Genomic DNA, 14,708 nt, shown 5'->3' on the forward strand with positions numbered 1-14,708 from the left:
TTTGTGTCGCAGCGAAAGTACGCCTTAGACATTGTCGCTGAATGTGGCATTCTTGGAGCTAAACCATCACCAGTTCCGACTGAGCTCAATCACAAGCTCCCGCTTTCTAAGAGTCCGTGGCTCACTGACCCCGGCAAGTACAGACGTCTTGTTGGACGCCTTATATATCTGACGTTCACTAGACCGGAGCTGAGTTATATAGTACATCTTCTATCTCAGTTTATGCAAAAGCCTCGCGAAGATCATTGGCTCGCGGCTCTCCGGGTGGTGAGATACTTGAAAGGGACTCCGGATCAGGGTATTATGCTAACTTCCAATTGCGATCTTCAACTGACTGCCTACTGCGATGCGGATTGGTCTGCTTGCCCAATCACACGCCGATCATTGAGTGCATATGTGGTTCTTCTCGGCGATTCTATTGTGTCTTGGAAGACAAAGAAGCAGCGGAATGTCTCGCGTTCGTCAGCTGAAGCGGAGTACCGTTCCATGGCTGATACTACATGTGAACTGAAGTGGCTTAAGCGTCTTCTTCAGCAGTTTGGTTTCTCTCATCATCAACCTATGCGCATGTTCTGTGACAGTCAATCGGCTATTCATATTGCGAAGAACCCCGTCTTCCATGAACAAACAAAACATGTTGAAAATGATTGTCACACCGTGCGTGATGCAGTTCAAGCGAAGCTTCTCACTACAGAGCACATTTCTACTAAGCACTAACCTGCAGATCTTCTCACGAAGGCATTGCCTACCCCTACTTTTGATTACTTGTTGTCCAAGTTAGGCATTCGGATACCATCATTGCCAACTTGAGGAGGAGTATGGGATTAGGATTAATATATATGTTCTCCTATATCTATGGGATTTATATGGTTTGTGTATATCCTTCTCCTAGTTAGATTAGGCTAAATAGGTTGTATATAAAGACCTCTTCGTGGAAGAATACAAGACACACAATTCTACATTATATTCATTATAGTATTCCGACATCGCATCCGCATGTAAGATAAACATCTCCTTCCCATCGAGACCCACAAATCTTCTCCACACGTCAACCTTTGTGTCGAACCACAACACCCCAAGCCGCTTAAAGCAAGCAAAGAGAACATCCTCCACCACGCACACGCGCTCCACAGTATCAGGTACCGTCTCCTTTCTTCCACGTTCAGAGAGTCTCTCGCTTACCATCTTTACCAACCGTTCTCCTTCACATTCCCTCGGGTTGTACACGCTCGTCTTCTCGTACTCCACCATGTACACCTTCCGCTCCACGGAGGCGCTACACCGTGGAATCTTACACACGTTCTCTAGCCCAGCAAGCTCCCAAGTCTCCGACTTTGGATCAAAAACTTCAACTTGGATCTCTTCCTGATACCCTTCGCCTCCGATGACGTATATCTTCCCGTCGATTACACCCACAGCAGCTTCTTCCACGTTTCGAGGCAAGCTCATGCTTGGTCCCTGAGTCATGTTTCCAGATCGGGTGTCAAGGATCCATACATCCGAGGAAGCTCTTCTAGATCGGCCGATGAAGAAGATGTTCAAACCCACTGCGACGGTTGAAGTACCGTACTTGTGAGAAGGGAAGGGCGTTGGGTTCGGGAGTAGCGGAAACTCATACTCCGTCGTCGTTGATGATGTTTCCTCAGTGGGACAGAGAGTAAGCCAGTGGAAGGATGTGTCGTTGTATTCTTCTTGGAAACATACATAGAGGGAGGATAGATCCTAGTCCGTTGAGCTCAGGCAGCGAGCGAACAAGGGCTCTTATGTGCTTTGAGACCCATGAGAGGCTCAGGTGATAGCTTCTTGGGACGAGTGCTAAGCATCTCATTACGATTTCGTCAGGCAGTGAAGAAAGCGACGGCGGCGGTGGAGGATGGGTGGTGTAGTTTTCCGGTGGCTCGTCGGCGTTGGAGTTAGACATTGCTGCGTTCAACAAGAGAGACTCTCAAATTTGTAAAATAACTGCTTCAACGATTCATTTTCTCTTTTAGATATATTTATACTTAAATGCATAAACCCTACACACAGTGATGCCCTAAACTAAAGAAGACAGATGGCATGATCCTGATCCTCTGTGAGAAAGCTTTTTTCGTACCAGTTTCTTTCTTCTGCTGCTTTTTCATTACTTGCTCTGTCTTTTTTTTTGTCTTCTTGTTTGGGTGGCTTTTGATGTAGATAAGTTGCAGCACGCGTTTCTTTATCGATGGGCTTCAACTCATACTTGGGCCTCCATACCATTCATCTCTCTTTGTTTTGTTTGTTACCTAATCATTGTTCTCCTCACAAATGAACTTCCTAACCATATTTTCAGCCAGGGCCAAATTTTGACAACTCTATTTGCAACTAATTTTTACCATGATTTTATCCTAAATTTTATTAAGTTAAATTTCCTAACAAGAGACTGTGGTTCTTGGTCCAAGCTCACTAGTTTATCAACTCTAGCATCTGTGTTCAGACTTCAGACAGTCCTCAAGTTAAACTCCAGCATTTTTGCTCCTGCTCAACGCTTTTGGATATCTATAAATTAAAGGCCCCCTTAACAATACTTTTAACGCTAGTGTGTGTACTTAGACATCCCTGAAGAGAAGACTATACCAATCTAGCATGAGTACTAAAGTTACATAAAGTTTCTACTTGGTCTTTTGAAAATGCGAGTTTGTCTTTTTTAGTTTGTATTTACCAGTTGACTCTAGATGTCTAGCCAAAGCTAAACAAACAACATAATGTCAACTAACCTAAAGGAAGAAGAAGAAGAAGAAGAAGAAGAAGAAGAAGAAGAAGAAGAAGAAGAAGAAGAAGATGATGACTTGGTAATCTTGGCTGAAATGGTCAACTCCGTTCAACCGGATCAACTGGGTCAGACCAACCGGAGAACCAAAACAGATAAAACGGAAATAGAAGGGGACGATAAAATTACTAGAAGGCTCATCACACATCCCAGGAAAACTTGTACAAACTCACTGGAAATTCACCAAAGACTCATCTAGAACCTGTCAAAAACTCGTTTAAAACCTGCGAGAAACCCACCTGAAAGCTCCTCGGACTTGCCAAAATTTCCTATATAGAGAATAGAGAGAAATTTGACTTTCAGAGATTACCGAAAATCTGGCTTAGATCAGATTCACAAGTGCTCATGAGAGCAATCAACCAGAAACCGGGACCTACAGAGCTCTTTGGAGTACTGTCGGATATCGTTTCTCTATCTTCATCTTTTCAATTCTGTTGTTTCTCGTTTCTTCCTGACCTTAATGGGTTACCGGACGAGACCTTAATGGGTTAGCGGACTCAATTGCTAAAGCCCAGCTTTGTGCTTGAACTATCTCTTGGGCTTTTATGCTCTTTTTATATTAAAGTTATTAGTTGCTCAAAAAAAAAGAGATTACCGAATTAGAATTTTGGTAAAAAAAAGTTTTAGAATTCTCATTTTTTAAGTTTGAATAGGCCAATTGAAGAACTAAAATGGACTCATTATTGGTTTATCTTAGAAGATGATTAAAATGATAATTGTAGCTCCGGCTTAATCCATGTTGCTACGTTTGCTTCTCCTCTTCCTAAAGATTTTTGGCTCCATTTTGAATGCATTTTAATTTTTTAAATCTCTAGGGGATCTAATCTTATCAAATACTAATTACTGATAAGGGCTGCACGTATTTTGTAATGTTCATAAAGGAACTAGCTCTTTATTTAGTGAAATGGTCTTCGCAGGAATCAACAAGAAACAGCCAAGGACACATACTATGATCAATCAATCAATCGGAAACAGCTAAACAATGCAGAAAATTAACCGAAGATGTGACTGTACCCATAGTACCAGACCAATCGACCGTCCCACAAATCATGTCTCCAGATCTATGCAGTGAGACCAACATACACCGAACACTCTTGGCAACAGTGTGATAAACTTCCTTTTCACTCAGCATGTACAAAATCACTAGCTTACCATCGTCGTATTCTGCCATGGTTAATGTAATTTTTTAATTTTTTTTATTGATGTAAAATTAAACAAGATATTTTTTTAATTTATGATTTTGTTTTTGTAATGCAAGTCAACACCTAACATAAATTTAAATATTTAGTACGGGTCAGATCATTTTTCCATAAAATTAAAATACAACTTAGCTAAAATTATGTACACAAGTTTAATAGTAAACTTTGTAACATACAAAAATTTTAAAACATAAATTATATAAATGCTAATTATGTTTATTAAATAAAAGTTGTCAACAAAAATAACACTGTGCTTTGAAAGCGCATATCAAAGTTTAGTAATTCTGTAAACTTTAATGGTGGGTCGATATGAACACGTTCAAGAATCGCAAGATAACTGTTTATTTCTTTAATCTCACCGCACTTGAAAACTGAAGCTTGTCGAACATAAAACTATGATATACTCTCGAACACAATAAAAAGAATAAATAGGAGATTGTGATTTTTGTTTTTGTTGAAAATGTGTGCTTACTGGGTTTGTGACGATCGATGTCGAGAGTTTCTCTCCTGTTCTGCACACAGACTTCTATGTTTAATAGATATTTTCTATTTTAGAGGAAACTATAGAAATGAAAAGAGAGGTAGGCTGGAGATGGTCCTAGGCATCAACATAAAAATTGAAATCTGAACCCAAACCCGACTAAAAATAAAGGTATTAGATTGGTTCGGATCCAGAAAATTACCCCATCGAGATTATATTGTGATACTTTGGATAACAGATTCGGTTCAGTTTAAACATGTACCGTCACATAGCTCAAATTAAACAACATAAATAATATAGTTATGTATACAATACATATGTTACGGGTTATGGTTTTTTAATTTGAGTTTTGGATTATTATCATTAATAAGTGTTTTATTGTTATAAAATTATGAATGTTGCTATTTTTTAATTTGATATGTATTGAATACTTTTGTGTCCGTTTAAGTATTAAATTTCCTATGTTTAGACTTTTAATTATGTATTTTATTTCAGTATAATCCGAACCGAAATAATCTGAAAACAAACGATACATGGTTATTTTATGGATTTTAGGATGTGACACAAATTAGAACTGAAACCGATGTGGTATATTTGTACATGATCGGTACTAACAAATTTACTATAATAGAATATATGATATGTTACAAATTAGAACCGAAATCTGAGAACCGATCCGAATCCGAACGCGTATCCGAATGTCTATGCTTATGTGAAGTCATCAATTACTTTGATGTGAAGCTTACTATAGGTGACAGTTTGATAACGTGGTGCTCTAATAAACAAGATATGGTTGCACTGTCGTCGTGTGAAGCATAGTTTATGGCCGAAACTGAAGCTGTGAAACAGGCTATATGGTTACAAGAATTGTTGAATGTAGTGACCGAGCAGTCCATCGAAAAATTCATCATTAGAATCGACAATCAATCTGTAATTTCTCTTACAAGAAATCCGGTGTTCCATAGAAAAATCAAACTTATACACTCAAGATTTCACTTCATAAGAGAGTGCGTTGAAAAGGGACAAGTTGACGTCGAGCATGTTTCGAGTAATGAGCAAAATTCAGATATCTTAACTAAAGCTCTTGGAAGAATCAAGTTCAATAAAATGAAGGATCTCACTAGAATACAATATTTGGCGAAAAAAAGATTTCAAGCTTAAAGGGAAAATATTGGGATAAGCTTGAAAGAAATTTTTTTTGAGATTCAAGTTAATCACGTAATCCTACCGAGTTATGGTTTACTAAAAGGACGATTAGGAAATATATGTTAAGCTAATTAAATTTAGGAGTTTTTAAGTCTCTATATAAGAAGATGTCAAAGTGTGACATAACTTATGAGTTATTTAATTTCTTTAGCATTAATAAAAAGAGTTATTCTTTATACAACCTTTGAATTCTGCCCATGTCTATTATAAGCCCTATTCAAATTTTAGAAATATGCCCCCTTTGTATTGTAGTTTAAACAACTATTTTTTTTTCTTTTTTTCAACTGTTAAAATTCATAATTTTTTTGAACCTTAAATTATTGCTTACTCTGCCTATACTATGGAGTGTGCCTGGGGATATCCAGCACAAGGGTATCATCCGCCCCAATATCATCAAGGTCCTCCACTGCAGTATCCTTATCAGGGTCTCCACCATCACAATATGGCTAGGCTCCACTAAATATTAAAAATTATATTTTATTATGTTTTATTTAATAATATAGTTAAACTTAATATAGTTATTAATTAAATTAATAGTTGAAAATAAATATATAAATTATTTAAAACCAATATATAAAATAGTTATTTGGTTATGGATGTTAAAAGCTGATGAAAATGATAACTGTAGCTCGGGCTTAATCCATGCTACTACGTTCGTTTCTTCTATTCGTAAAGGTTTTTGGCTTCATTTTGATTACCTTTTAAATCTATAGGGGTCTAATCTCATAAGCTCTGTATTTTGTAATGTTCTTAAAAGAACTAGCTCTTTATTTCGTAAATGGTCTTTGTAGGATTAAAGAAGAAGCCGCCAAGGACAATACCACTGAACGATTCTGATGCACTCCCTTCATCATTCCACAAAAACAATCCAAAGTTGAGACTCTTGTAACTTTGTAGGAATGTTCTCATCATTGACTTGAAACTCAAGTTAGACTAATATCACTATCTTCCTCCGTGTGTGTAGTTACCAATCATGTGAACCTCAATTTAGATTACTATCAACTTGAATAACAGAAGATGACAACAATCCCGAGGAACAAACAAGAGATCAATTCCGTTTTAAATGAAATAGCATATGTATATATGTATATTATATGTAACTAGTATGATTCTTTAAGAAATGTGTGTCCACCTATTTGTTAAATTTTAGTACAAACATTTCAATCATTCTCGCAAAGGAAAAATCAGTCATAATATCAACTAGGCATAGGTTTTTGCGTCTTCGGGTCGGGTGCAGACCAATTTTTTTTATTCAAGTCTTTTGCGTCCTAAACATTTAGATCCCAGTTAGATACTTGAAATTTTTCTTTTCGAGTTCGGTCAGTTCCTTTCAGATCTGTACCAGCTCGGGAATAATTAAAATTAAAATACCTATAAAATACATCTAATGCTTGTTCGATTATATAGATAGATATCAGATTCTATTGCATTCCCTTCTTCATTCCACAAAACATCCAAAGAGAGAGAGAGAGCAAAAAAAGATAATGAAGGAAGAGTTTACTAAGAGACAGAACAGAAAAGGCCGTGATGGAGTTTGTTTCTTCACACGGTTGCAGAAAACACCAAAAGAATGAGCGTAAATCTGATGGAGGGTCCGGCCAGTGAACCCACTGTTACAGATAACCGCAGGAGACGGTTCCTATGTTTAGACAAGCAAGCAGCATTGACAGTTTTTGAACAACTACGAGAGTGTGGAGACTCTTGTAACTTTGTAGGAATGTTGTCATCAATGATGTGAAACTCAAGTTAGACCAATGATAACGATGCAAACAATACTATGAACAAAAAAGAAAACCACCGTTCATTTTCTTCAGCGACCACTCATGAGTCTTACCAAACAAATTGCTTCAAAAGCACATATACTGTAATCAGTCAATCGGAAACAGCTAAACAATGCAGAAAATGAAACGAATATGGGACTGTACCCAAAATACCAGACCAATGGATCGTCCCACAAATCAAGTCTCCAGCTCTGTCCAGTGAGACAAACATACACCGAACACTCTTGGTAACGGGGTCATGAACTTCCTTTTCAGCCAACATACACAAAACCACAAGCCTTCCCTCGTATTCGACCATGGCATGCGCACGTAAGACAAAGGGTAGTAGTTCCTTCCCATCACGACCAACCAATTTTCTCCACACATTAAGCTTTGTATCAAACCACATCAATCCAGTCCGGTTAAAGAAAGCAAAGAGAACATCTTCCACCACACACACAGTAAACGCTGAATCATTTAACATATCCTTTCGTCCACGTTCGAGTCTCTGGCTTACCATATGAACCATCCGTTCTCCTTTACCTTCTCTCGGATTGTACACACTTGTCCTCTTGTACTCCACCATAAAAACCTTCCCCTCAACTGAGGCACTACACCGTGAAACCTTATGCACCCTCTCCTGCCCCACAAGCTCCCAAGTCTCCGACTTTGGATCAAAAACTTCAACTTGGACCTCTTCATGAAACCTTCCATCGGAGAAGGAGAAGTGTCGACCTCCGATGACGTATATCTTCCCATCGATCACTCCCACAGCTGCTTTGCGCTGTTTTCGAGCCACGGTCATGCTTGGTCCCTGAGTCATGTTCCCAGATCGGGTATCAAGGATCCATAGATCCTTGGAAGGTTCTGTAGCACCACCAATGAAGAAGATCTTTGACCCCACTGCCACGGTTGAAGAACCGTACTTAGGATGAGGAGGGAAGGGAGTTGGGTTCGGAACTAACCCATACTCCATCGTCATAGCTGTAGTTGATATTTCGTTGAGAGTAAACCAGTGGAAGGATGAGTGGTTTTCGTCCTCGTCATGGTCCTCTTCTTCTTCCAAACATACATGGATGGAGTTCTTGGGGAGGGTGGATCGCAAGAAGTTGAGCTCCGGCGAGCGAACAAGGGCTCTTAGGTTTTTTGAGACCCAAGAGATGTTTAGGTGATAGCTTCTTGGGACGCGGGCCAAGCAACTCAAAACGATATCATCAGGCAATGAAGAAAGGGAATGTGGCGGAGGAGGATGGGTAGTGTGTTTTTTCTCTGGCTCTATGGCGTTGGAGTTAGACATTGTTGGGGACGTTTCAACTCAAAATGTTCCGTCTTTGCATTAAGATGATGCCCTAAATAGGCATGTAGAGTTTTAGGGTAAAAGAAAAAATTACGAAACGGCATGTTGTGCGAGAAAACAGCAAGATGTTCATTAGTTTCAAACACGGCAGCAATCTCTCGGACGATGTATTCAATATAACATTTGATGTGATTTAATTTTTAATGGAGTTTTAGATGATTTCAATAAATTGTAGAGATTTAGGTGATTTTTGTTAAACCACTCTAGAATATAACCTAAAACCATGAGATTTGGATTTTAATTCTTTTAACTAAGAAACTTCATCCAACACCCTAAAATCACCTCAAAACTTTAAAACTCTATAATTTAGAATATTTTCAATAACAGTGAATTTTAGAATACTCTACAAAAAGTTAAGTTCAATAATAGTGGATTTTAATGAGTTTTTAAATTTTATGTTTGAATAATAGTGGATTTGTCATTTTAATACAAATCACCTAAAACTCTCGGTTGAATACATCCACTTGTTTAAAGTAAACACCTTATTATTATTATTTTTTTGAGAGAAGTAACACCTTATTTTGGGTTAGGTTATGATTCAGATATGGACAGCATTTATATGAATAATAATTTATATATTACGTTACTTTTAAAACCTTAATTTCAAAAATGCTAAAAGAATCAGCGTTAATCAACAAGATTCAAAAAAAAAATCTGTATTTGAGATTTGTCTTGCATCGAATATGGTATCTAGAAATTGACCCGTTAATTCTGGCTTTAATAAGATGCTACGTTACAAAAAAAAATATCAACAAGATCTCAGATTCTCAGTTTTGTTTTAAGATGTAACTTCTCAATGCTGATTTTGCAGGTACGTATTAATGTAATAGATTTTTAGTGAGAGGATTCAGTTTCAATTTTGGCAAAAAAAAAGAAGAAAGATTTTCACCAATAAAATTATGCTTTTTTCCATGTGTGTAATCAATCATCAATTTTTTTTTGGCGGCAGTGTAATCATCAATTTCAATTATGTGAAACATAGTCGAGATTAAGATCCTCTACTTAATTATTAAACCTTAGTAGTGTGTTGGCTGCATTTGGTTGAAGAAGTTCAAAAAATTCCATATATCTTTGATCTCATAGCTCTTAGAAACTGATAGCTAGTCAAACCTAAATTTATGATATACTCTCAAACACAATAAAAAAAAGCGATAGGACATTGTGATTTTCGTTTTTGTTGAAAATGTGTGCTTATAATCAAGCCAGAGATTTCAATATAAATAAAAAGACACACTTTAGATAAGAGCTTAGCAGAGAAGGAGATGTGTCAAAATCAAGAACATCCCGTTGGTGCTCCACCTCCTCCTCAAGGTGTTTCCCAGTTTGGATTCAATTATCTTCTCACCGGTTGATATAGGACAACAAATTACTCAACTCTTTTAGATATCTACGAATCCCTCCTTAATGATATTTTATTAACGCTAGCATGTGTGCTTAGACATCCCTGAAGAGAAGACTATACCAGTCTAGCATGAGTGCTAAATTTACATGAAGTTTCTACCTAGCCTTTTGAGAGAATCTATGAGTTTGCTTTTTTTAGTTTGTCTTTCCTAATTGACTCAAGATGTCAAGCGAAAGCCAAATAAAACAAATCATGTAAACATAATGTTAACTAACCTAAAGGAACACGAAGAAGAAGATGATGACTTGGTAATCCTACTTGAAATGGACAACTCAGTTCGACCGGATCAGTAGGGTCCGACCGACAAGCTAACCAAAACCAATATAATGGAGAGAGAAAGATACGATAAATTACTAGAAGGCTAACAAAATATTCCGGAAGACTTGTAGGAACTCATGTGGATTCAAACTCATCTTGAACCTGACGAAAACTAGTTTGGATTCTGCAAGTAATTCATTGGCCAGGCTCACCGAAAAGCTTACTAAAATCGCTTTAAACTCGATGTTGGCTGGTCGTCGGACTGATAACAAATTACTACTTTGTCATATTCAAAACGAGAAAATTTTATGTAAATAATAGATAGAAATATATTCTAAAGATTACCGATTTGGAATGTTGGTAAAAGAAATTTTTAGGATTTTTAATTTTTGAGTTCGAATAGGCCAATGGAAGAGACAAAAATGGACTCGTTTATTGGGTTATGGATGTTAAAAGCTGATAAAAAATGATAAATTGTAGCTTCGGCTTAATCCATGCCACTACGGTCGCTTCTTCTCTTCGTAAAGGTTTTTGGTTTCATTTTGATTACATTTGAAATCTACAGGGGTCTAGTCTCATATATAAGCTCTGTATTTTGTAATGTTCTTAAAAGAACTAGCTCTTTATTTAGTAGATGATATTTGTAGGAATCAAGAAGAAGCCGCCAAGGACAACACCACCATACGATTCTGATGCATTCTCTTTCATCATTCCACAAAAACAATCCAAAGGTGATGAGACTCTTGTAACTTTGGAGGAATGTTGTCATCATTGACTTGAAACTCAAGTTAGACTCCTGAATATCACTATCTTCCGCCAGGTGTGTTATCAATGATGTGAAAATCAATTTAGATTAACAGAAGATGACACCAAACTGAGGAACAAATAAGAGATCACCAATCATTTTCTTAGAGTAACCCACTAATGAGTTTTACAAACACATGCTTTCAAGAACACATAATAATAATATAACATACTATGATCAATCAATTGGAAACAGCTAAACAATGCAGAAAACCAAACGAAGACGGGACTGTACCAGCAATACCAGACCAATCGACAGTCCCACAAATCCTGTGTCCAGCTCTATGCAATGAGACCAACTCACACCAAACACCTCTGGTAATGGGTGAATCGTTTTCATATCTATGATACAGATACAAAACCGCTAGCTTTCCGTCGTGTTCCGCAAGGGCCTTAACAGAAAAGAATAACCGTTTCTCCCAACCACCGACCAATCTCCTCCAGACATTGCGCTTTTTGTCGAACCACATAATCCCATTCCAGTCAAAGCAAACAAAGAAAACATCCTCCACCACACACACGCAACCCACCGTAACATTTTTTAACCTATCCTTTCTTCCTCCTTCCGCGAGTGTCTTGCTTACCATATGAACCATCCGTTCTCTTTCACCTTCTCGAGGATTGTACACATCTATTTCGTTGTTCTCCACCATATAAACCTTCCGCTCCACCGAGGCACTACACCGTAAAGCCTTACGCCCGTACTCCACCCCGGCAAGCTCCCACGTTTCCGACTTTGGGTCAAAAACTTCAACTTCGATCTCATCATGAAACCCTCCGCCTCCGATGACGTATATCTTCCCGTCGATTACTCCCACAGCTGCATCGCGACCTACTCGAGGCACGCTCATGCTCGGTCCTTGAGTCATGTTCCCAGATCGTGTATCAAGGATCCATAGATCAGAGGAAGGTTCTCTAGATCCGGCGCGGATGAAGAAGATCTTTGACCCAACTGCGACGGTTGAAGAACGGTACTTAGGATGAGAAGGGAAGGGAAGGGAGTTGGGTTCAGAACTAAGCCATAGTCCTCCGTTGTTGTTGTTGTGAGTGTAAGCCAGTGGAAGGATGAGTTGCCGTCTTCTCGGAAACATAGATAGAGGGAGCTCTTGTGGGGGACGGATCGTAGTCCTTTGTGCTCAGGCAGGGAGCGAACAAGGGCTCTTAGGTTTTTTGAGACCCATGAGAGGTTTAGGTGATAGATTTTTGGGACGCGGGCCAAGCAACTCAAAACGATTTCGTTAGGTAATGAAAAAAGCGACGGCGGTGAAGGAGGAGGAGGATGGTTATTGTGTTTGGAGTTAGACATTGTTTCAACATGAGAGACTGATGAAAATAGTTGGTCTTGCGTTAAGATTTAAGACGATGAAATCAAACAAGCCCTAGACCGGCAAGATGTTCGGGTATAAACAGCATGATGTTCACTGGTTTCCATATCCGGTTGTAACAGTAAAATGAAAAAAACTACGAAACTGCGAGAAGAAACGGCATGTTGTGCGATAAAACAACGAGATGTTCATTAGCTCAAACACGACAGCAATCTCGTATAGACAGCATTTATTATTAGAAAACAATTATACTGTGTATATTATAAGTTGTCGTAACCGTCTTGAGTCTTGCTAAAATTATACTTTTAAACCCTTGATTTCACAGATGCTAAAAGAATCAGCCTAGCGTTAATCAACCAAAATCTGTAGAAATTGACCTGGATGTGGTTTTAATAAAATTAACTAGATTCACCCGTGCAGGTGTTTTCTTTATTTTTTTAATTGTAAAAAATATATTTTATATTGTTTAATGTCTATATTTTAAACATTACCAATATTATACACTTTAAATTTTTTTTGTTGTAAACACAATTATTTTTAAACAGAAATAGACAGTAATTTTATATAGCCTTGAACAGTTTATGGTTTTAGCCATTTTTATAAATTTTCCCAAATAGGAATTATATTCAAATATGCGTTAATTACAGTATTGTAAATACTTTTGTTTAACATGATAGTTATTTATAAAAAATTAGGAGTTGGATTATATGTATATACATAAACAGTATATGAAAGACATAAAAAAAAACTTACAAATTTATCGGCTAGTACCATTTCAAAAGATCCAACTCCGTAAAGGGTGTTTTATTTTCATGAATGAAATAATTTTACTTGAGTGTGCAATCCGGTTTTAAAAGATTTGACATTTTGGAGAGGAGTAATACTTGTTTTGCTAGACATGTTTTTTTTTTTTTTTTCTCAACACATGTTTTGGTTGTTAAATGAGTAGAAATCAGGCCGAAGGAATTGTATATATATTGTTTGTGTAGGTATAAAGATGCAAAAGGAAATCTAAACTAAATATCTAGTTTAGCGTGATTTACATGTTTAGAATATGAATATACGTATACTGGAACAATTAATAAAAATCTGATATTTTTAAAAGTATAATATATTTAGTTAGTTAAGCTTTTAGATATTTAAATTAAGATTCAGATTGAAAGTTCATATTATATATTTCACAATAACGTACATGAGAATGATGAGATTACAACAATATTGAAAAACCATTTAGTTATACAAAATACACACTGAATCATGCATCTGTTGAACTACATCTTTATTATGTCGTAGAAATATTCATATCGTAGATGTGATATAATTGTAGATTAGAAAGATTGTTGTGAATAGTAGGATGAGTCACGTTTAAAAGGCTCATGTTTCTATCAAATGATTAAATAATAACAATGCATAAAAATTAATAATTTATATATATAAAGTAACTTTTTCTCTTTCTTACGACAAGTGACAGAGAGATTTAATAACATGTATCCCCATATATTTGCTGTGGAAAAACAAATATCTACAACTCAAAACTAATGATTCTTAAGAATTAAAAACCTAAAACAAAAATAATCACAGCTATAATTCTATACCAAAAAAATAAAAGCACGTCATTTACCAATCATACCTATACACTACAAGAAAACATATTTTTTACTAGGGCAGTATTCGTTGTAAATTCGTCGTAAACGGGGTGTTACGACAAATTAACGTCGAAAGACGTTTCGTTGTTAAACGTCCATCGTAACGGAGGTTTCGTCGTAAACGACTCGTTACATTTACGACGAAATATATTCCTCGTAAAGCGCAGGGAAAGGATTCGTCGTAAACGCCACGTAAGACTTCGTCGTAAAGCCCACGTAATTGTTTCGATGTAAAGCACACGTAAATACTTTCGTTGTAAATCACTCGTAAACATTTCGATGTAAAATCCTCGTAAATATTTCGATGTTAATCACTCGTAAACATTCGATGTAAACTCCATGTAATGTTTACGAGGAGTTTACATCGTTTCTTATTATATTATTATTAATTAGTATATAATAGATTTTAATTTATATTTAATATTCAGAATTTAAAATAATTTAAATTTTAAAACAAAATATGAAATTGGAAAACATATTTT

At 36.7% G+C, this 14,708-nt stretch overlaps 1 protein-coding gene and 2 pseudogenes across 1 annotated transcript; all 3 read right to left on the reverse strand.

Annotated features, from left to right (window-relative positions):
• Positions 1-897: 897 nt before the first annotated feature.
• On the reverse strand, positions 898-2,106 carry LOC106309051 (annotated as a pseudogene).
• A 5,440-nt stretch (positions 2,107-7,546) lies between these two features.
• Positions 7,547-8,731, reverse strand: LOC106311163 (F-box/kelch-repeat protein At2g22050-like). The gene has a single exon (XM_013748389.1). It carries the CDS (start codon positions 8,729-8,731, stop codon positions 7,547-7,549), a length of 1,185 nt encoding a protein of 394 aa, XP_013603843.1.
• A 2,595-nt stretch (positions 8,732-11,326) lies between these two features.
• On the reverse strand, positions 11,327-12,564 carry LOC106310767 (annotated as a pseudogene).
• Positions 12,565-14,708: the final 2,144 nt, after the last annotated feature.

Source organism: Brassica oleracea, chromosome C8 (assembly GCF_000695525.1).
Source record: "Brassica oleracea var. oleracea cultivar TO1000 chromosome C8, BOL, whole genome shotgun sequence".
Taxonomy (NCBI): Eukaryota; Viridiplantae; Streptophyta; class Magnoliopsida; order Brassicales; family Brassicaceae; genus Brassica; species Brassica oleracea.